This window comes from Lactuca virosa, chromosome 1 (genome assembly GCF_052849685.1).
Source record: "Lactuca virosa cultivar CGN04683 chromosome 1, Lactuca_virosa_CGN04683_v6, whole genome shotgun sequence".
Classification (NCBI taxonomy): Eukaryota; Viridiplantae; Streptophyta; class Magnoliopsida; order Asterales; family Asteraceae; genus Lactuca; species Lactuca virosa.
In genome coordinates this window covers 178,769,644-178,794,575 of record NC_136426.1, presented here as the reverse complement: position 1 = coordinate 178,794,575, position 24,932 = coordinate 178,769,644, and the positions used below count along the sequence as shown (strand labels likewise).

The 24,932-nt window shown below is 38.1% G+C and overlaps 1 protein-coding gene across 1 annotated transcript; it reads right to left on the bottom strand.

The window, feature by feature from the left end:
• Positions 1–2,598: 2,598 nt before the first annotated feature.
• On the bottom strand, positions 2,599–4,778 carry LOC145161887 (glycerol-3-phosphate acyltransferase RAM2-like). Its single transcript, XM_079081372.1, has 2 exons — positions 4,111–4,778; positions 2,599–3,616 (listed from the first exon to the last, which is right to left on the bottom strand). Exons 1-2 carry the CDS (start codon positions 4,753–4,755, stop codon positions 2,744–2,746), a joined length of 1,518 nt encoding a protein of 505 aa, XP_078937498.1. The 5' UTR covers positions 4,756–4,778; the 3' UTR covers positions 2,599–2,743.
• Positions 4,779–24,932: the final 20,154 nt, after the last annotated feature.

Genomic DNA, 24,932 nt, shown 5'->3' with positions numbered 1-24,932 from the left:
CGAAATAGTCCAATATATCGGGGACCCAACTTTCCCCTCTTTCTGAAGCGAATTACACCCTTCTAGGGTGAAACCTTCAGTAATACCATGTCACCTACCTGGAATTCCAACTCAGATTGGCGTCTGTCGGCGATACCAACTTGTAACATCCAAAAAAAATCATGTCAAATTTAAACTTTTTAAAACATTTAGAAACCAATAGATGTTACAAATTTGTTTTCAAAATTGTTCTATATCAGAGTCTCCCAGAAACATAGTCATAAAATGTGAGGAGCTGTACGATTACGCCTTTGCCTTCCCGCGATCATCTGAGGTACCTGAAACCAAAACTGAAACTGTAAGCCCAAAGCTTAGTGAGTTTCCCCCAAAAAACCCATACACACAACAATATACATATAATCACGAACAACATACCATGGGTCCAATCAACCATCGGGTTGGAATACCCGAGGCCCTCAACCATCGGGTTAGAATGCCAATATACTATGGGTCCAATCATACTCGAGATGGAATACCACAGGCCCACAACCATCAGGTTGGAATGCCTACAAACTACAAGTCCAGTCATCCTCGGGATGGAATACTCACGACCCATAACCATCGGATTGGAATGCCCAGGTCTGTTGGCTATCGCACAGAGTAGATAAGCCTCAACCACCAATCAAACATGTGCACATATACCAGATAATCACATAACAGTGTATAGACAGACAAACCGATCTAACAGATCATTACAACATATAACATCCTATCTACTAGGATACTGATCTAACAGGTCATAACAACATACAACATCCTATCTACCAGGATACTAATCTAACCGATCATACAATCCTCGAGCGTATAACATATCAGGATAACAATCCAAAAAGGGCCGGCCTTGGTGCCTTAGAACCTTGAGTATAGTGAGGAAAACTCACCTCACAAGTAGTGCTGAACTGAACTGAAAGTCTCTGATCGTTATCTCCGAAAATCCCGAACTATCCAAATAATAAACACCATGTCAATACATGGAATATCAATCTTGACTAAGGGTCCACATAATCCATTTTGTCATTTCTCTTTATTGGGCCAAGGCCCAATTGCCAAATCCATGAAGTTTGAAGCTTTTTACCTTCTCATACAAGCATAAAGTTTGAAGCTTTTTTACCTTCTGGAGCTTCTATAGCACAAGGAAACCTCAGATCTACAAGCTTGCCTTCCTACCTCCAGGGTTGCAACCGTGACCCTTAGACTAGTCCTGGCTCGACACTTCCAACCTCAAGGACTACAAATGACAATATAATGATAGAAGAGAGGATTCGGAAATACCTGCAATAATCTCGGGATGTTACAGTTAAACTTTCTTTTTTGTAATATGGAGTAATTTTTTTGGGGGTTTAGTTGATTTGGTAATATGGAATTATATGGAGTGTGTGTGTGATTTAGAAAATTCGTAAAATGTTTACTTAATTTTAAAAATTATGTTTTTTTTACTTAATTTAATGTAAAGAAAAATATAAATAATTGTGGAGTGGCAATCATTTCCCATAGTTAGTGGTTATTTTCCATAATTAGTGGTGTGGTAGTGAACATGTAATAAAGATGACGTAGTATAGTTATGGTAGCACTTTTCTATTGGAGATTTAGGTGTTGTTTGTTTTTTCGAAGCAAAAATTAATGAAGTCCGTTGATCACATTTACAACTCTCTGCATGAGAAGAGGTGGACCAAACGAATGCATCCTGTAAGAAGTTTGTTTGTTTTTTAACGTCTGCAAGCTGTTGCAATAAATTAAAATTTAAATAAACTGATTTTACAAACTGAAAATAGTTTTCAATATCGAAATTTTAATAATCCAGTTTTAAAATATTGAAATAATACTAAAAAGAACATGTAAAAAAATATAAAAAATGTAAAAGAAGCTATCATAATTTTTTATTTTTTTAAAAAACTAATTTTAAATAACATAAAAAAATTATAAAAAAAACTGTAAAAAATGTCTAGAAAATTCATACAAGAATCGCACATGTTAAAAAAGATATAATTCAAACTTTTTATTAAAATAAACGATAAAAAATTTAAAAAAATCAACGTTTGAAAAAAATCAAGTTATGAAAAATTGTTGAAACTATAAAAAAGAAATTGTATCAAATTCATAAATCAAAGTTTAAAAAAAATCAAAGTTTTAAAAGAAAAATCACAAGTTTATAAAAAAAAAAAAAGTTATACTATATTTCTCAAAAAAAAAATCATTTCAAAAAATGAAAGCTAAAAAGGTTTGAAAAGAGAAGTCAAATGCTAAACAAAACACATTCATATGTTTTGTAGTCGGATGCATTCTAAAAACAAACTGATGCGAAATTACAATTAATGCGTGGCGTGCTACACCATAGAGTAAATAATGGTCTGAAACCTTAATAGCATGGTGAAAAAGTCATAGATTTTAAAATCTCATTAAAGACATAGAGAGGAATTTAGAAGCACATTAAATTGACCATAAAAAATATAAAATAAAAAATAAATAAATGACATGGTGAAGTTGAAAGTGGCAAATTATCAACACAATTTTCTAACCTTTTTTTGTAGTAAATCGTCTATATATGGCTATGGTTAAAGCTGACATAAATGCGTATGGCACTATTATTGAAAGTGACAGTCATACTTAGCCTAACCTCCATGGCTATGGTTAAAGCTGACATAAATATGTATTACATAATTTAATTATGCTACTACATATAGCTTAACGATTGCCATACCTAGCCTCACACAATTTTCCGGCACCTACCATCATATCCGGCCAATATTCTGTACTTATCTTTCCTCGTGAAATTCATACATTCAAACGACAAACTAGAGGCGATCATTTGTTGTATATTATTTGCGACATCGTGGCTCAGTTTCCCGTTTCTACAAGTTGATTCATAGGGTAACTTGTTCAAGAAAGTAACTTCATAAGTTGGACTAGGGTTCATAGCGAAGTAAAATGCATCCATTGATTTCCACCCTCTTACGGTAGTGGCCTGAAACATGGACATCTTGGTTGACATAGCCACCGGAACCAGGTCGTCTGTGAGTTCTGCAAACAGAGCTGAAAACCGGAACAGAATTGGTTCTCTACTGGTCGTTCCTTCTGGGCATATGACCAAATCTCCTTCTTGTAGAAGCTTCTTGATTATGTTGGCATCGGTGGTCCGGTCCCTGGTTAATCCGATAGTTTTGATAGGAGACATTATCTCCGAGAGTCTTGAAAGAGAGTATGTGACGGCGGGGATTGGACGGCCGAGGGCTGCGGAGAGGAAAACCGGGTCTAGGAGGGTACGGTGGGAGCAGACGAATAGGACGCCAGTTTGACCGGTTGTCTTTTTAGCCGCTGGGGGTGGTGATCCTTTAATTATGACTCGCATTCCGAGTGCCCAAAAAGCGTAATACGTTATACTCATGGGGAGGAACATTCCGGCGGCTATACGTAGACATGCAAGGAGGAAACCCACCGGAATCCAAAGAATGGTGACTAGAGCCATGAATGGGGTAAGCTTATTGACTAATCGGCCGTCGTGGAACACCACTCGTTTTGGCAACTTGTCTGCTGTTACAGCCTGAACTTCCGCTGTGGCTGGTGGAACTATATAACCTTCCTGAAGTTAAAGAAGATGACTTTAGTTGATTATGAAATATCTAAGTCAAAGTAACCATATCAAACTATATATCTGTTTGTGTTTTGTCCATCTGACCCACAACTGAAACTCCAATCTCTTTTTTTTAGTTGTAAAATAACATTATTTTTTTCGATGTCGTTCCGTTTATGGTTGATATTTATGTCATAAGTGGATCACAAGTCCAAATAAAAGTTGTATATCGAAAAAAATTGTTACCATATATCTTCTTAATGTTATTTTTTTATGATATTATCATATGTACTATAATAGTAATGATACATAATATATCAATTATTCGATCCCAACCGATCTTGATTTTAATTAATCGGCTTCCAGGAGATAAGTTTGCTGTAATACCAATATATTTTTTGGTTTAAAATGAGTACTTTTTTTTTTATATAAATATAGTTCAAGTATAAATGTTTTGAAAATTGAAAGGAAAGAACACATTTTTTATGAGTTTTGGTTATGACCTTGCATAATTTCATGAATGGGTAGTCAGTTTCTCGGTCACCAAGTGCCAACTCCGGTGGTGACGCGTCTTTAAAAGCCTTCAAAAGAGCGTCAGCCTTGTTACTTCCGACGAGAACTCCAGGTTTATTAACAAGTCCGGTAGCTCTTCCTTTCCAACTATGAATCTCCGTACCCATCACCAAATCGACACCCAAAACCTCCTTCAAAAAGGGCTCCACCATTACAGTCGGAGTCGCTGTCAAAACACACCTCTTCCCACAAGCCGAGAACAAGCCCCAGGCCTCCCGGTGAAGGTCATCGGCGTAAAATTTTGGCAAGACGGCATGCGCCGCAGATTCAATGTCAGAAACCTTCACCCCGGCAAAGGTGGCAAATATTATAACACGGACCCCGGCAGACTCTGAAATGAAATAATAGAGAATTCCGGCGAAGGGAGAGGCAAGAAGCAAAATGAGGAGTCTTAAAACTCCACCAACATCAAATGCAACGAGGGCAAAATAAGGAAATGAACTACGTCCCCGGAGCAAAGTTCCGTCCATGTCCGAGACTATAGTTTGGTTTTCCCGGCCAAATGTATTGCAATTAGATATTGGCGGAAATTCGTAAGTGAATTCAGAATAGTTCTGATTATACGGCATTGTCATCGGGAGATTTGTTAGAGTTGACGTTTTGCTTTTAGTTGTGAACGAGTAAGTTTGGTGTTTGTATATATATAGAATTGAAATTAATGATATTTACGACTAGTAAAGTTTATATTCAATTAAATTTTAGTTTAAAATATTGTTTACATTAAATTAAAACTTATTACTTATATACAATACCTACTTATACCTCATTTTATACCGTTCTATTGGAAAATATCATCTTAGAAATCATTAATATTACTTATTCCTATTAAGAATTTTCTTTTAATCAATTTGTGTCTCTAAATTATTATATTCAAGAGTTCAAATAGAATATTTAATTTTAGATAGTCTCTTCCAATCTAAGTTTGTTGATGATCAAGTTAAGATGCAAATTTTGTACTCACAATGTTTTAAAAATCGCACGAATGCCAAATCATGAGTTATTTTTCAAAGGTATGTGTTCTGATTATATTATTGACAAACATTGATCAGAAAAATGAATTATTTAATGATACTTGACTACAAATGATATCTTTTGGAAAGCGTGTTATCATGACAGATACCATATTTAGAATTATTGTTATAATTCAGTCCTTTATTCCAAAAATGTCATTAAGTCTAACTCAATAAAAAATTTAATTCAAATTTCAATAAATACAATTCGTAAATAGTTTATAAAATATTATTTTTTATTACATCATATACTATTATTTGTAATAAAACTTTATAATTAATTTTCATTTGTAATTTGTTATATTTTTTCATATATGTTTATTTCAACAACTTAATTTTTTGATTTGCTATATACCAATTTTAATTAATAATTATGAGTTTTTATTATAAAAATTTAATTATTTTTATAACCGTGGTTCTCACTGGTTATAACCTAGTTACTTATATACAAAAACTCTGCTTAAAAATTCTTGATTTCTAAATTATTTTATACGGAGCGTTTGAGAGTTTTAACTTTTAACGTTTAACAAAAGGCTCCATTTTGAACAAAAACATCGTTTGACACTAAAAATTTTAGTGTTTAATTTAACAAAACGTTCCAAATCTAAAACGTTACCCGCTACTCACTACCTACTACCTGCTACATGTTACCCTCTAAAAGTTAGTTTTGCCGAACAAATCTATATCTTGATATTTTTGATTTTCTATTTTTTTGGAAACGACAAACGAATTTAAATCCTTACTGATTAATTTTAAAAATATTTACTTTAATAAATTTTACTAAAAATTTCTTTTAAATTTATAAATACTTTTTTTATTCATTAAATAGGTTAAGATCAAAATTATACACTAAATTATAGTATTTATACCGATTTACTCATTGAATTTAGTTTTTTAGTTGATTTGATCTTTATAACTCATCAAAACAGATTTTCACATTCTTTTTAGATATCTAAGGTTAGCAAACAAAGTTTAGTGACTTTAGATTGTCAAAAAGACATATTTATGCTCCCAGTAGCTTTGACATGTACCCAAAAATCAGCTGGACTTCTAAAAATCAATACTTATTGACTTTCATTACCAAAGTTCAGATTTCTGATACGAGATGCTTTGATAAGACTTTATCTAGGCTTCTAAAACTCATACACCTTTCCTTAGACAGCTCATATTTGTGTCTAAACAATTTAAGAACTTACAACAATAAGTCTCAAATGTTTAGACTTTTTGCCATTCCTCACAATTCGAATTATAAAAAGGTATGCCGTAATCATAATCAAATTTGAGAATGCAAATATCATAATTGCTATCTTAAAAAATCTATTTAGTGAAAGCGTTTCCTCACCATCATTTTCATGAATCGGAGAGAAACCTTATGACACTTAGATTTTATGGTGTATGTGTTCCTATCCATGTGAATTTGTCACAACCATAATCACAAGACATGATTAGTGACAAATCCAAACTCATATGGACTGAACTTGTTCAATCTTAATTTCTTGCCACCTGGCAGCACAAGGGTCTACCATTGCTTCCAAGTTGTCATGAAAACAATTGAGTACTCATAGAACTCACATACATAGTCAACTTTAAATGGAATGGGCACATAAATAAGAATATGTCAACACGATAGGTTACCAACCTCAAGTCGTGTGCTAGTGTTTAACAATAGGTTTACTCTTGATTTGTTCTTGAAACTTTCAAGATCTTTAAGACTCTCACTGACCTCTTGACATATAAGGTTCACTTTTTCAAGGAACATGACTTGACAAACAAATATTCAAGAGTTAGTGTGGATTCTAATCAAGACTAACACTTCACACAATTGGCCTTAGTCGGTCTTTGTTTTACCCAAAACATCACAACTTACCAATTTCAAATGTACAAGAGTAGAAAACATTTTACTCTACATTTGATAAGTGTTATAAACCTTTCTTAAGATTATGTCACTCAAGGTTCAATCTCGGAGTATCACTTTAAGACTTGTTTTGGAAATGAAGTATGATTCATCTTCTTGATTTAAACTATTTCTGTCACACCCCCAAACCAAGGATGGCGGAAACGTCCGGGGGTGGAGGACTTCATGTATAGTATCATAACAACAATTTCAATAGTGATCAAAGTAAACACAACCAACATAAATATAATTGAAAAAGTTGCATCATTGTATGAATTACATGTTTACGAATCAATTACATTATGTTGACAAAATATGAAATGTTTTGACGCCTTAACGTCCCATCCTCAAAAGCACTTGTTTACCTGTTTAGTGATTCCTGAGAATGGGACGTTAAGGCGTCAAAACATTTCATATTTTGTCAACATAATGTAATTGATTCGTAAACATGTAATTCATACAATGATGTAACTTTTTCAATTATATTTATGTTGGTTGTGTTTACTTTGATCACTATTGAAACTGTTGTTATGATACTATACATGAAGTCCTCCACCCCCGGACGTTTCCGCCATCCTTGGTTTGGGGGTGTTACAGATTGGTATCAGAGCAATGTTTATAGTGAACTCAGTATATCGAACCACATACGATATACAAACTATAAACACATTTGGGACTGAAAGTCTCTGATTGAACATTTTCAAATGACTATACTTTTAGAAAATAAATAGTTTTCTTGTTAAAAGTATAAACACATGCATACATGCTCGCATAGTGTCATAACTAGGAGAACATAAAGTAAAAGAAGAGGAGTTGTACACTATGGATATGCCTTGGTATATGCGAATCAAGTCAAGGAAGAATATAGCCTGATCAACTATATCTGTCCGAGAAGTTACTTACATATATTGGGGGATAGACGTAGTGGACAACAAATCTGACAACCTAACATCACCCTATAATAAAGACACTAAGAACCAAACATAACATTTAAAAATACTATGGGAGTATTTTGTAAACTTATAACTCGACATTTTAGATTCATGTCATATCTCTTACACCGCCAGGGGCCGATTACCGTGAGTAGACCTGCTTAAGGGTCAAATTTTTCAAAAGTACTGTATACTAAGTTATATCAATGATGTTGACGCGCCATTTGTTTTATTGGAAACACTACATCAGATTCATAACATGAACTATTTTTCAGATAAAAATTTACTGGTACTCAACCTATGATCACCTGAGATATAAACCAAAGTTATATGTAATTGAGACCATGTCGACCTAGAAATGGTGGTTCCGCCTTGGATCCTGTTCCTTGTTTGGTTGTGGGCCCAGGGCAGAACCATTAGATTCGAAAGTTTATTTAATCTTAATTACATGTAAATATTATACATCAAGTGATTATTGGTTGGACCCAGTATGGATACTATCACAGACATTTCGTGAGAATCAATACTATCGAAATTCATAAAGTCTATATTTCATTGTTTATAGACTTCTAGTATGAATGAATTCTTACAACATTTTTACAAGTCGGAATCATGATGCATATAAATAACTAATAATGATTAGTTTAACACTCGACTGGTATCAAAGACTTATTGTCTTTTCATGCTTGTAAAATGGCAGAAAATGCCACCTCGTAGGAATCCTAGACGTGACGAAACAGCTGGGACTGCACAACCCCCCCCCCCCCCACCACCTCCTCAGTTCAACCCAGCCATGCTTCAGGCTGCGATAACGGCCGCAGTAGCAGCCGTGATAGCCCAAATCAACCCCAGTAATTCGGGAGGTGCAGGTAGTGGTGTCTCGAATTCTAATAACGGGGACGGCCAGGGACGCTCGAGAGAGTGTACCTACAAAGACTTTACTAACGCCAAGCCCAAAACCTTCAACGGAAGCGGAGGTGTCATAGCTTTGCTACAATGGTTTGAGAAAATCGAGACCATTTTCGAAATATGTGCATGCCCTGAAACAAGCAAGGTCAAATTTGCTTCATGCACATTCTCCGAAAGAGCCCTCACCTGGTGGAAGGGTCACATCAAGGCACTAACGTTCCCAGTGGCTAATACGATAACATGGGAAGATCTGAAAACCATGTTGATGAAGGAGTACTACCCCAGGGGTGAGATACAGAAACTGGAAGAAGAATTTTGGGGTCTTAAAATGACAGGCTCTGACATCCTGTCATACACCTCGAGGTTCAGCGATCTAGCCATATTGTGTCTCGGGATGGTTTCTACTGAAAGCAAGAAGGTGGAAAGATACGTATGAGGATTATCTCGACAACTTCAAGGACACGTATTGGCCTCAAGGCCAACTACCTTCGACAGTGCCAAGGAACTGGCACAACAACTCATCGACCATAACGCCAGCCACGACACTGTAGCGATCACCTCCGAACAAGCAAAAGGGTTAAACAACAAAAGAAAATTCTGGAACAAGAAAAAGGACCAGTCTACTCAAGACCCTGCCAAGAAACAACAAGTGGTTGCAGTGCACGCCGCCACAACCTCCGCCAACCCCACTCCAATAAGGCAATACCCCGGGAACATGCCCAAGTGCAACAAATGCAGCTACCACCACAACGGTGCATGCCGTGAAATGCATTGCACCAACTGTAACAAAAAGGGGCACACCGCCCGATTCTGTAGAACTCCAGCTCAACCGAACGCACAAGTTGCCAACGCCGGAGCAAGCCGAACCTGCTATGAATGTGGAGAAGCATGACACTTCAAACGTAACTGCCCGAAGGCAAGGAACCCCAACCCCGGTGGAGTGGGCAGAGTTCTGGCGATATGGAATGAGGAAGCCGTCTCAGATCCAACTGTGGTTACCGGTACGTTTCCCCTCAACAATACCTACGCATGCATTCTTTTCGATAGTGGCGCGGAGAAAAGCTTCGTGAGCCACCAATTTAAACGCTTGCTTAATCAAACACCACAAACACTAAAAGACACATTCACCGTAGAAATGGCTAACGGAGAAACAGAGAACAATAACGATATTTACACCGGGTGTACCCTCACCTTAAATAACCACTCTTTCCAAATCGACCTTATGCCGGTCACCATAAAAAGCTTTGACGTTATCATTGGCATGGATTGGTTATGCCCTCACCATGCGGAAATCCTATGTCACGAAAAGGCCGTTCGCCTTAATCTGCCGAGTAGCGAAGCTCTCGTTATTTATGGCGACAAGCCTAACACAAACTTTCAGATCATCTCTTGTATCAAGGCTCAAAAGTATCTCCGCAAGGAGTACCACGCCTTCCTAGCCCACGTCGTAGATAAGGGTCAAGGAATGAAAGACATCAAGGACATTCCGGAGGTCTGCGATTTCCCTGATGTATTCCCAGAAGACCTTCCCGGAGTGCCCCCTCCTCGACAAGTCAAATTCCGAATCGACTTAATTCCTGGAGCTACCCCCGTAGCCAAATCGCCATACCGTCTAGCTCCAGCCGAGATGCAGGAACTGTCCAGTCAACTGAACGAACTACTGAGCAAAGGCTTCATTAGACCAAGCTTCTTGCCATGGGGAGCACCGGTTTTGTTCGTTAAGAAGAAGGACGGGTCGTTCCGTATGTGTATTGACTACCGCGGATTAAACAAACTCACCATCAAAAACCGATACCCTTTGCCTCGAATCGATGACCTCTTCGACCAACTACAAGGAGCGTGTTTCTTCTCGAAGATTGACCTTAGATCTGGATACCATCAACTACGAGTCCAAGAGGAGGATATTCCCAAAACGGCGTTCAGAACGCGCTATGGTCACTACGAATTTGTAGTGATGCCTTTCGGATTGACAAATGCACCCGCAACGTTTATGGACCTGATGAATCGGGTGTGTCGACCTTACTTAGACAAGTTCATAATTGTTTTCATCGATGATATACTAGTCTACTCCCGAAGTAAGGAAGAACACGGCCAACATTTACGTCGAGTCCTGGAGACGCTGAGAGCGGAGAAATTATACGCAAAGTTTTCAAAGTGTGAGTTCTGGATCCGAGAGGTGAATTTCCTCGGGCATGTAGTCAGCAAGGAAGGAATCCATGTGGACCCTTCAAAAATCAAGGAAATTGAAAGTTGGGCAGCACCAAGAACACCCACGGAGATCCGACAATTTTTAGGACTCGCCGGTTACTACTGGAGGTTCATCCAAAACTTCTCCAAAATCGCAAAACCACTCACCACCCTGACTCAAAAAGGGGTGACATTCGTCTGGGGAGATAAGCAAGAGGCTGCATTCCAAACACTAAAACGATTCCTATGCAGTGCTCCGATATTATCCCTACCAGATGGAACAAAAGACTTTGTGGTTTACTGCGATGCATCAAACCAAGGTTTCGGGTGTGTGTTAATGCAACAAGGAAAAGTCATTGCCTACGCCTCAAGACAACTGAAGACGCATGAGGTAAACTACACAACGCACGACCTTGAATTAGGAGCAGTGGTTTTCGCCCTAAAAATCTGGAGGCATTACCTTTACGGCACCAAGTGTACCATCTTCACCGATCACAAAAGCCTCCAGCATATCCTCAATCAGAAGGAACTCAACATGAGACAAAGGCAATGGGTGGAATTACTAAACAATTACGAATGCGAGATTCGTTATCACCCCGGAAAGGCCAATGTGGTTGCAGACGCTTTAAGCAGAAAGGAGTACTCGGGCCGCCGAGTAAAGGCATTAACCATGACCATCCACTCACACCTGTCCGCACAAATCAAGGAAGCTCAGGAGGAAGCCTTGAAGCCAGAGAACAGGACATGTGAAGCATTGAGAGGAATGGATAAAAATCTTGAAGTCAGGGATGACGGAGTTCGTTGTCTCATGAAACGGATCTGGATACCAAAATTTGTGGATTCAGGGACGTTGTCATGAACGAAGCTCATAAAACTCCCTACTCAGTGCATCCCGGTTCAGACAAGATGTACTTAGACCTCAAGAAGATGTATTGGTGGCCGAACATGAAAGCTGAAATAGCTACCTTTGTGGGCAAGTGCCTGACTTGCGCCAAAGTTAAGGTAGAATATCAAAATCCCTCGGGACTACTTCAACAACCAGAGAAACCCGAGTGGAAGTGGGAGCGGATTACGATGGATTTCATTACCAAGTTGCCTAAGACCATGGGTGGGCTTGACACCATCTGGGTAATCGTCGACAGGTTAACCAAATCCGCACACTTCCTACCAATAAAAGAGACAGACAAAATGGAGAAGCTGACAAGGATCTACATTGGAGAAATAGTGCGCCTTCACGGAGTACCGATATCCATTATCTCCGACAGAGATAGTAGGTTCACGTCACGATTCTGGCAGTCACTACAGAAAGCTATGGGAACTAGGTTGGACATGAGTACAACCTACCACCCACAAACTGACGGTCAGAGTGAAAGAACCATTCAGACGTTAGAGGACATGCTAAGGGCTTGTGTGATAGACTTTGGTAAAACTTGGGATACTCATTTACCACTTATTGAATTTTACTACAATAATAGTTATCACACTAGCATCAAAGTTGCTCCGTTCGAAGCCCTTTACGGCCGTAAGTGCAGATCACCCCTGTGCTGGGCCGAGGTGGGTGATACACAACTAGCAAAAGGGCAAGTCCCTAACAGCGCACTCACTGGCCCAGAGATCATAAGGAAAACAACCGAGAAGATCGTCCAAATTCGAGAACGGATGAAGGCTTCACAAGACCGACAAAAGAGCTATGCAGATAAGAGACAAAAACCTTTAGAATTCCAGGTTGGGGATCGTGTACTATTAAAGGTCTCACCCTGGAAAGGTTTAATACGTTTCGGTAAACGAGGAAAACTAAACCCTAGATACATCGGACCATTCGAAATCCTTGCCAGGATTGGACCGGTAACATATAAACTACAATTGCCACAGGAACTGAATAACGTACATCCTACCTTCCACGTATCAAACTTAAAGAAATGTCTATCCGACGAGACCCTCATGATACCTCTCAACAAAATTGAAATCAACGAGAGTCTCCACTTCGTGGAAGAACCGGTAGAAATCATGGATCGAGAGATCAAAAGAACAAAGCAAAGTCGTATTCCCATTGTGAAGGTCTGCTGTAACGCTAAACGAGGACCCGAATTCACCTGGGAACGCGAGGATCAGATGAAACAAAAGTATCCACATCTCTTCCCAAACTCTTGAAGTCCCAGTCAAAATGAAAATTTCGGGACGAAATTCCTTCTAACGGGGGGATAATGTGACAACCGTCAAATTTCGGTCAAGTCAAAGTCAAACAAAGTCAACAAGTCAAACCGGTCAACTCCATTAACCCTTGTATGTTAGAGTTTACGTTATGTAATCACTATACAATTCGCTATTTAATGAGAAAACATCATTTGGAAAATTCATGTGTTTGATTTTCCTTAGCCTTAACAGTGCTAAACAACGAACCAAAGCGATAAAACACTATTGCACAATTATCGGGATTGTGTCAGACACTAAATCATGGCTTAACGGGGTTTATGGACCTTGCGTTGCGAAGCCGGGCATTCAAAAAGATTACAAACGAAACCTCTCTCAATCTCTTTCACTCAATCTCTCTCTATTAAATCTCTCCCAAATCTCTCCCAAATCTCTCCTAAATCTCTCTTAAAAGTTCCTTTAACTTTTGGTAATCATTCGGGCAATCCCGACCCTTAACCGGGTCAAAAACCACTTGAAACGGGGTAAAAACGAGTAAAATAGCCTTAAGGACCCGAAACTGAAGCTTTAGGACCGAAGCCTCTCATCCGAGGCCTCTGATCCGAAGCCGAAGCTTCTCACGAGACCAAAGCCGAAGCCCAAAGACCGCAGCCTTGCATGCGAGGGTCCGAAGTCTCGGATCTTCGGCCCCCATGCGAGAGGTCTCACAGACAGCCTCTTTTTCCCGGTTTTCGACTACGACTTCGTTTTAGGCCCGTTTTTCATCATTTTAACTCGGGATTTTCACCAAAAACTTTATTTTTACAATTAAAACCCTATATTTCATAAATTCCCACGTTTTTAGGGCCAATCATACCAATAATTAGTGGGTGAAGTGCTTGAGGTGGAAGGATGACTTTACTTTACTTTATGACACATGCCACCACTCACACCCACTACATGACCAACTCATATCCACTACATGACCAGCTCTTCTCCACTACATGACCAACTTATATCCACTACATGACCAGCCCCACTCCTTGTCTAAGTATAAAAACCCATCCCCTCTCTTCATACTTCTTGCATTCTCTCATTTTCCTCCAAGGATCACACTCCAAATTCTCTCACCATTCTCTCTCAATTTCAAGACTTCCAAGGCCAATCATCAGGCTTTCTTCCACTCTTGGTAAGTATAATTCATTTTCCTTATGATTATTACACATCCTTCTACTCAAAATCATAGGAATCTTACACAAACATCGTCACCTTCATGTTAGGTTCTCGATTCGTCAAGGCATCTTCTAAGTGTTTTTGAGTTGAACACTTTTCTTCTCCAACATCCATCCTCTAAGAACACATAAGGTGAGTTCATACCCCCATCTTTTCATGTTTTTCTTAAGTTTTAAGGGGGGGAATACAAGTTAAAACATCAAAATCACAACTAAACTCATTTAACAGTCTTCAACAGAAAAGTTGAACTCCAGCCACGGACTGTTTTTGTCAACTTAAACATTTTAGTTTTCAAAACTGTTTCAGGTGAAAATAGTTCAGGTTCATACATTTAAAATGACTACTTGCACATCTCCATATGATTTTTCTACAATTTATGGTGGTTTTTACAAAACTGCCTATCATTTCAAGAACAAATCCGGACCAGTCTGTGATTATGGACTTTTTCACACAAGTTGGAGATCACTAAAAATCATGAGAAAATTTATGAACAAACTAGACATATATTCTAAACTCACAAAATTTGCGGTTTTTGATTTAGACCTTTGATGATTTTTCTATAAATTTTCTAAGAACAGAAACAGAAATGTTATCATTAGAAAAATACCATCAATTTCATTCGCACCTTGTAACTTGTTGAGCAAGGTGTATATCATTATGTGATTTTATATTATTACATTATATGTCATTTTTTCTTGGTAATTAGACATACATCAGTAAACAAATGGATTTTTACCTTCATAAGTATGGTAAATAAATTAATCTTTATAAACAAAGTTTACATCCATTATACACAAACATTCGGTAAACTATGACAAATATAGTTTATGAACACTACTACTACCCTTGTTGTGATAAACTATAATAGGTATAGTTTATGATACATTTACATAACAAACTCATTACTAAAGGGTACATTTATACAAAACGAGTTTTCATTACACTACATGTAAATTCGTTAATGACTTCTGTGAGACATTCGCTTCATTTTACAAATAAGTCCTGTATTGTAACCAGAATCTCCTTGAGGGAGAGCGTGATATTTGTATATAGATCTATATTGGGTCTGACAAACCCACACCTTAGCTGCATGCAACAGCTAGATCGGCAGGTTTGGGGTGACAAATGTCATAATATTTTCGACGCCTGAAGAACGTCGTTTCAGGCCAACTAGGTCATAACATGGTTATAATAACTCACATGTGGTATTAACGAACATAGAATTTACGGGGATTTCAATAAAATCAAACGAGTTTATGTCGATTTAAACTTGCATTGTTTTACTATAAGTATGACAAATTACTTGTACATTTCGGTCTTTGGTTTTTAAGACTACATTTACACATTAAGGAAAATATTGGATTTTTTGGAACGAACACTACTTTTACCAGAAAAGGTTTTCATAACTACATACAAAAGCTTATGAACTCACCAACTTAATTGTTGACACTCTTTCAAAACTACTTGTATTCTCAGGAAATCACTAAACAGGTAAACAAGTGCTTTTGAGGATGGGACGTTAAGGGCGTCAAAAAATTTCATATTTTGTCAACATAATGTAATTGATTCGTAAACATGTAATTCATACAATGATGTAACTTTTTCAATTATATTTATATTGGTTGTGTTTACTTTGATCACTATTGAAATTGTTGTTATGATACTATACATGAAGTCCTCCACCCCCGGACGTTTCCGCCATCCTTGGTTTGGGGGTGTGACAGATTGGTATCAGTCACACCCCCAAACCAAGGATGGCAGAAATGTCCGGGGGTGGAGGACTTCATGTATAGTATCATAACAACAATTTCAAAAGTGATCAAAGTAAACACAACCAACATAAATATAATTGAAAAAGTTACATCATTGTATGAATTACATGTTTACGAATCAATTACATTATGTTGACAAAATATGAAATGTTTTGACGCCTTAACGTCCCATCCTCAAAAGCACTTGTTTACCTGTTTAGTGATTTCCTGAGAATACAAGTAGTTTTGAAAGAGTGTCAACAATTAAGTTGGTGAGTTCATAAGCTTTTGTATGTAGTTATGAAAACTTTTTATGGTAAAAGTAGTGTTCGTTCCAGAAAATCCAATATTTTCCTTAATGTGTAAATGTAGTCTTAAAAACCAAAGACCGAAATGTACAAGTAATTTGTCATACTAATAGTAAAACAATGCAAGTTTAAATCGACATAAACTCGTTTGATTTTAATGAAATCCCCGTAAATTCTATGTTTGTTAATACTTAATGTGAGTTATTATAACCATGCTATGACCTAGTTGGCCTGAAACGACGTTCTTCAGGCGTCGGAAATGTTATGACATTTGTCACCCCAGACCTGCCGGTCTAGCTGTTGCATGCAGCTACCGTGTGGGTTTGTCAGACCTAATATAGATCTATATACAAGTATCACGCTCTCCCTCCAGGAGATTCTGGTTACAATACATGACTTATTTGTAAAATGAAGCGAATGTCTCACAGAAGTCATTAACGAATTTACATGTAGTTAATGAAAACCCGTTTTGTATAAATGTACCCTTTAGTAATGAGTTTGTTATGTAAATGTATCATAAACTATACCTATTAGAGTTTATCACAACAAGGGTAGTAGTAGTGTTCATAAACTATATTTGTCGTAGTTTACCGAATGTTTGTGTATAATGGATGTAAACTTTGTTTATAAAGATTAATTTATTTACCATACTTATGAAGGTAAAAATCCATTTGTTTACTGATGTATGTCTAATTACCAAGACAAAATGACATATAATGTAATAATATAAAATCACATAATGATATATACTTTGCTCAACAAGTTACAAGGTGCGAATGAAATTGATGGTATTTTTCTAATGATAACATTTCTGTTTCTGTTCTTAGAAAATTTATAGAAAAATCATCAAAGGTCTAAATCAAAAACCGCAAATTTTGTGAGTTTAGAATATATGTCTAGTTTGTTCATAAATTTTGTCATGATTTTTAGTGATCTCCAACTTGTGTGAAAAAGTCCATAATCACAGACTGGTCCGGATTTGTTCTTGAAATGATAGGCAGTTTTGTAAAAATCACCATAAATTGTAGAAAAATCATATGGAGATGTGCAAGTAGTCATTTTAAAGGTATGAACCTGAAATATTTGCACCTGAAATAGTTTTGAAAAATAAAATGTTTATGTTGACCAAAACAGTCTGTGACTGGAGTTAAACTTTTCTGTTGAAGACTGTTAAGTGAGTTTAGTTGTAATTTTGGTGTTTTAACTTGTATTCCCCCCCTTAAAACTTAAGAAAAACATGAAAAGATAGGGGTATGAACTCACCTTATGTGTTCTTAGAGGATGGATGTTGAAGAAGAGAAGTGTTCAACTCAAGAACACTTAGCAGATGCCTTGACGAATCGAGAACCTAACATGAAGGTGGCGATGTTTGTGTAAGATTCCTATGATTTTGAGTAGAAGGATGTGTAATAATCATAAGAATAATGAATTATACTTACCAAGAGTGGAATAAAGCTTGATTATGAGGCTTGGAAGTCTTGAAATTGAGAGAGAATTTGGAGTGTGATCCTTGGAGGAAAATGAGAGAATGAAAGAAGTATGAGGAGAGGGGATGAATTTTATACTTAGACAAGGAGTGGGGCTGGTCATGTAGTGGATATGAGCTGGTCATGTAGTGGGTAAGAGCTGGTCATGTAGTGGGAAAGAGTTGGTCATGTAGTGGGTGTGAGTGGTGGCATGTGTCATAAAGTAAAGTAAAGTCATCTTTCCACCTCAAGCACTTCACCCACTAATTATTGGTATGATTGGCCCTAAAAACGTGGGGATTTATGAATTATAGGGTTTTAATTGTTAAAATAAAGTTTTTGGTGAAAATCCCGAGTTAAAATTATGAAAAACGGGCCTAAAACGAAGTCGTAGTCGAAAACCGGGTGAAATGGGGCTGTCTGCGAGACCTCTCGCATGGAGCCGAACCTGAGAGGCTTCTCATGCGAGGCTTCGGTCCTGAGAGGCTTCTCATGAGAGGCTTCGGTCCTGAGAGGCTTCTCATGAGAGGCTTCGGTCCTGAGAGGCTTCGGTCCTGAGAGGCTTCTCATGAGAAGCTTCTAAGAGGCTTCGCTTCTAATAGGAGGGTTTTGGTTCCTTAAGGTTATTTTACCCGTTTTTACCCCGTTTCAAGTGGTTTTTGACCCGGTTAAGGGTCGAGATGGCCCGAATGATTACAAAAAGTTACGGGAACTTTTGAGAGAGATTTGGGAGAGATTTTAATAGAGAGAGATTGAGTGAACGAGATTGAGAGAGGTTTCGTTTGTGATCTTTTTGAGTGTCCGGCTTCGCAACACAAGGTCCATAAACCCCGTTAAGCCATGATTTAGTGTCCTACACACTCCCGATGATTGTGCAATAGTGTTTTATCGCTTTGGTTCGTTGTTTAGCACTATTAAGGCTAAGGAAAATCAAACACACAAATTTTCCAAATGATGTTTTCTCATTAAAATAGCAAATTGTACAGTGATCACATAACGTAAACCCTAACATATGAGGGTTAATGGAGTTGACCGGTTTGACGTGTTGACTTTGTTTGACTTTGACTTGACCGAATTTTGACGGTTGTCACATCATCCCCCGTTAGAAGGAATTTCGTCCCGAAATTTTCATTTTGACTGGGACTTCAAGAGTTTGGGAAGAGATGTGGATACTTTTGTTTCATCTGATCCTCGCGTTCCCAGGTGAATTCGGGTCCTCGTTTAGCGTTCCAGCGGACCTTCACAATGGGAATACGACTTTGCTTTGTTCTTTTGATCTCTCGATCCATGATTTCTACCGGTTCTTCCACGAAGTGGAGACTCTCGTTGATTTCAATTTCATCGAGAGGTATCACGAGGGTCTCGTCGGATAGACATTTCTTTTAGTTCGATACGTGGAAGGTAGGATGTACGTTATTCAGTTCCTGTGGCAATCGTAGTTTATATGCTACTGGCCTAATCCTGGCAAGGATTTCGAATGGTCCGATGTATCTAGGGTTTAGTTTTCCTCGTTTGCCGAAACGTATTAAACCTTTCCAGGGTGAGACCTTTAATAGCACACGATCCCCAACCTGGAATTCTAAAGGCTTTCGTCTGTTATCCGCGTAACTTTTCTGTCTGTCTCTAAAAGCTTTTAACCGTTCCCGGATTTGAACTATCTTCTTTGTAGTTTCCTTTATTATCTCCGGGCCAGTGAGGGTGCTATTAGGGACTTGTCCCTTAGCTAGTTGTGTGTCACCCACTTCAGCCCAGCAAAGAGGTGACCCGCACTTGCGGCCATAGAGGGCTTCAAATGGTGCAACCTTGATGCTAGTGTGATAACTGTTATTGTACGAGAATTCGACAAGTGGTAAATGGATATCCCAAGATTTACCAAAGTCTATCACACACGCTCTAAGCATGTCTTCTAGCGTCTGAATAGTTCTTTCACTCTGACCGTCAGTCTGTGGGTGGTAGGCTGTACTCATGTCCAACCTAGTTCCCATAGCTTTCTGTAGTGACTGCCAGAATCGTGACGTGAACCTACTATCTCTGTCGGAGATAATGGATATCGGTACTCCGTGAAGGCGCACTATTTCTCTAATGTAGATCCTTGTCAGCTTCTCCATTTTATCTGTCTCTTTTATTGGTAGGAAGTGTGCGGAGATTGAGAGAGGCCTCGGATGATTACAAAAAGTTAAAGGAACTTTTGAGAGAGATTTAGGAGAGATTTGGGTTCGGTCTCTAATACCAATCTGTCACACCCCCAAACCAAGGATGGCGGAAACGTCCGGGGGTGGAGGACTTCATGTATAGTATCATAACAACAATTTCAATAGTGATCAAAGTAAACATAACCAACATAAATATAATTGAAAAAGTTACATCATTGTATGAATTACATGTTTGTGAATCAATTACATTATGTTGAGAAAATATGAAATGTTTGACGCCTTAACGTCCCATCCTCAAAAGCACTTGTTTACCTGTTTAGTGATTTCCTGAGAATACAAGTTGTTTTGAAAGAGTGTCAACAATTAAGTTGGTGAGTTCATAAGCTTTTGTATGTAGTTATGAAAACCTTTTCTTGTAAAAGTAGTGTTCGTTCCAGAAAATCCAATATTTTCCTTAATGTATAAATGTAGTCTTAAAACCCAAAGACTGAAATGTACAAGTAATTTGTCATACTTATAGTAAAATAATGCAAGTTTAAATTCACATAAACTCGTTTGATTTTTAATGAAATCCCCGTAAATTCTATGTTTGTTAATACTTAATGTGAGTTATTATAACCATGCTATGACCTAGTTGGTCTGAAACGACGTTCTTCAGGCTTCGGAAATGTTATGACATTTGTCACCCCAGACCTGCTGGTCTAGCTGTTGCATGCAACTAAGGTGTGGGTTTGTCAGACCCAATATAGATCTATATACAAGTATCACGCTCTCCCTCCAGGAGATTCTGGTTACAATACAAGACTTATTTGTAAAGTGAAGCGAATGTCTTACAGAAGTCATTAACGAATTTACATGTAGTGTAATGAAAACCCGTTTTGTATAAATGTACCTTTTAGTAATGAGTATGTTATGTAAATGTATCATAAACTATACCTATTATAGTTTATCACAACAAGGGTAGTAGTAGTGTTCATAAACTATATTTGTCATAGTTTATCGAATGTTTGTGTATAATGGATGTAAACTTTGTTTATAAAGATTAATTTATTTACCATACTTATGAAGGTAAAAATCTATTTGTTTACTGATGTATGTCTAATTACCAAGACAAATTGACATATAATGTAATAATATAAAATTACATAATGATATACACCTTGCTCAACAAGTTACAAGGTGTGAATGAAATTGATGGTATTTTTCTAATGATAACATTTCTGTTTCTGTTATTAGAAAATTTATAGAAAAATCATCAAAGGTCTAAATCAAAAACCGCAAATTTTGTGAGTTTAGAATATATGTCTAGTTTGTTCATAAATTTTCTCATGATTTTTAGTGATCTCCAACTTGTGTGAAAAAGTCAATAATCACAGACTGGTCCGGATTTGTTTTTGAAATGATAGACAGTTTTGTAAAAATCACCATAAATTGTAGCAAAATCATATGGAGACGTGCAAGTAGTCATTTTAAAGGTATGAACCTGAGCTATTTTCACCTGAAACAGTTTTGAAAACTAAAATGTTTAAGTTGACCAAATCAGTCCGTGATTGGAGTTAAACTTTTCTGTTGAAGACTGTTAAATGAGTTTAGTTGTGATTTTGGTGTTTTAACTTGTATTCCACCCCCCTCTTAAAACTTAAGAAAAACATGAAAAGATGGGGGTATGAACTCACCTTATGTGTTCTTAGAGGATGGATGTTGGAGCAGAGAAGTGTTCAACTCAAAAACACTTAGAAGATGCCTTGACGAATCGAGAACCTAACATGAAGGTGACGATGTTTGTGTAAGATTCCTATGATTTTGAGTAGAAGGATGTGTAATAATCATAAGGAGAATGAATTATACTTACCAAGAGTGGAAGAAAGCCCGATGATTGGCCTTGGAAGTCTTGATATTTGAGAGAGAATGGTGATAGAATTTGGAGTGTGATCCTTGAAGGAAAATGAGAGAATGAAAGAAGTATGAGGAGAGAGGATGGATTTTAATAGAAAGAGATTGAGTGAACGAGATTGAGAGAGGTTTCGTTTGTGATCTTTTTGAGTGTCCGGCTTCGCAATGCAAGGTCCATAAACCCTGTTAAGCCATGATTTAGTGTCTGACACAATCCCGATGATTGTGCAATAGTGTTTTATCGCTTTGGTTCGTTGTTTAGCACTGTTAAGGCTAAGGAAAATCAAACACACGAATTTTCCAAATGATGTTTTCTCTTTAAAATAGCGAATTGTACAGTGATTTCATAACGTAAACCCTAACATACAAGGGTTATTGGAGTTGGCGCAAGTAAGGCATTTACTCACGAAGGTAGCAATCTCGGCCTTCCTGTTAGGCCACCAGTATGACTTTTTGAGATCCAGATACATCTTATCTGAACCCGGGTGGACGGAATATCGAGTGTTGTGTGCTTCCTGCATGACCAAGTCTCTGAAGCCACCGTGTTTCGGTGTCCAGATCCGGTCCATGAGATATAAGGCTCCGTCACCCTTGGCTTCCAAGTTCTTATCCATTCCTCGCAGGGATTCTCCCGCTACATTTTCAGGTTTCAAAGCTTCGAGTTGAGCGCTTTTAATTTGCACGGATAGATGCGAATGGATAGTCATTGTTAGTGACTTGACTCTTCGACCAGAATATTCTTTCCGACTTAGGACGTCTGCTAATACGTTGGCTTTACCCGGATGATAACGAATTTCTCATTCGTAGTCATTGAGTAGCTCCACCCATCGTCGTTGTCTCATGTTGAGCTCTTTCTGGTTGAATATGTGTTGGAGGCTTTTGTGGTCGGTAAAGATAGTACTCTTCGTACCGTATAGGTAGTGTCTCTAGATTTTTAGGGCGAACACAACCGCTCCTAATTCGATATCGTGTGTGGTGTAGTTGACCTCGTGTGTCTTCAGCTGTCTTGAGGCATATGCGATGACCTTACCTCGTTGCATCAGAACACAGCCGAGCCCTTGGAAGATATGTTGCGAGCATGTGTGATCGACTTTGGGAAGGCGTGGGATACCCACTTACCTCTCGTCGAATTCTCTTACAACAACAGTTATCACACGAGCATCAAGGATGCTCCATTTGAAGCCCTCTATGGCCGGAAGTGCAGATCCCCTCTGTGCTGGGCTGAGGTGGGTGACACTCAGTTAGCTAAAGGACGAGTTCCTGACAGCACTCTCACGGGTCCGGAAATCATTCGGGAAACGACAGAGAAGATCGTTCAGATTCGTGAACGATTGAAAGCCTCTAGAGACCGACAGAAAAGCTACGCTGACAAACGAAGGAAACCTTTGGAATTCCAGGTGGGAGACCGAGTCCTTTTGAAAGTCTCGCCCTGGAAAGGCTTGATACGTTTCGGAAAGCATGGAAAGCTGAATCCAAGATACATAGGGCCTTTTGAGATTCTCGCTAGAATCGGCCCCGTAGCTTACAAACTCAACCTTCCCCACGAGCTAAGTAACGTGCATCCTACCTTTCACGTCTCTAACTTGAAAAAGTGCCTATCCGACGAGACTCTTTTGATCCCACTCGACGAGATCGAGATTAACGAGAGCCTCAACTTCGTGGAAGAACCTGTAGAGATCATGGACCGAGAGGTCAAACGAACAAAACAAAGCCACATCCCAATCGTGAAGGTTCGCTGGAACGCCAAGCGAGGACCTGAATTCACTTGGGAGCGCGAGGATCAGATGAAACAAAAGTATCCACATCTCTTCCCAAACTCTTGAAGTCCCAATCAAAATGAAAATTTCGGGACGAAATTCCTTCTAACGGGGGGATAATGTGACAACCGTCAAATTTCGGTCAAGTCAAAGTCAAACAAAGTCAACAAGTCAAACCGGTCAACTCCAATAACCGTTGTATGTTAGGGTTTACTTTATGAAATCACTGTACAATTCGCTATTTTAATGAGAAAACATCATTTGGAAAATTCGTGTGTTTGATTTTCCTTAGCCTTAACAGTGCTAAACAACGAACCAAAGCGATAAAACACTATTGCACAATCATCGGGATTGTGTCAGACACTAAATCATGGCTTAACAGGGTTTATGGACCTTGCATTGCGAAGCCGGACACTCAAAAAGATCACAAACGAAACCTCTCTCAATCTCGTTCACTCAATCTCTCTCTATTAAAATCCATCCCCTCTCCTCATACTTCTTTCATTCTCTCATTTTCCTCCAAGGATCACACTCCAAATTCTATCACCATTCTCTCTCAATTTCAAGACTTCCAAGGGCAATCATCAGGCTTTCTTCCACTCTTGGTAAGTATAATTCATTCTCCTTATGATTATTACACATCCTTCTACTCAAAATCATAGGAATCTTACACAAACATCGTCACCTTCATGTTAGGTTCTCGATTCGTCAAGGCATCTTCTAAGTGTTTTTGAGTTGAACACTTTTCTTCTCCAACATCCATCCTCTAAGAACACATAAGGTGAGTTCATACCCCCATCTTTTCATGTTTTTCTTAAGTTTTAAGGGGGGGGGGGGGGGGTAATACAAGTTAAAACACCAAAATCACAACCAAACTCATTTAACAGTCTTCAACAGAAAAGTTTAACTCCAATCACGGACTGTTTTGGTCAACTTAAACATTTTAGTTTTCAAAACTGTTTCAGGTGCAAATAGTTGAGGTTTATACCTTTAAAATGACTACTTGCACATCTCCACATGATTTTTCTACAATTTATGGTGATTTCATAACGTAAACCCTAACATACAAGGGTTATTGGAGTTGACCGGTTTGACTTGTTGACTTTGTTTGACTTTGACTTGACCGAAA

Bases quoted from the DNA above. Each gene is read 5' to 3' on its own strand.
- LOC145161887 (XM_079081372.1), bottom strand. From the start codon at position 4,755: ATGACAATGCCGTATAATCAGAACTATTCTGAATTCACTTACGAATTT. The intron at 3,617-4,110 runs GTCATAACCAAA...CTTTAACTTCAG, and splicing joins CATTCATGAAATTATGCAAG to GAAGGTTATATAGTTCCACC.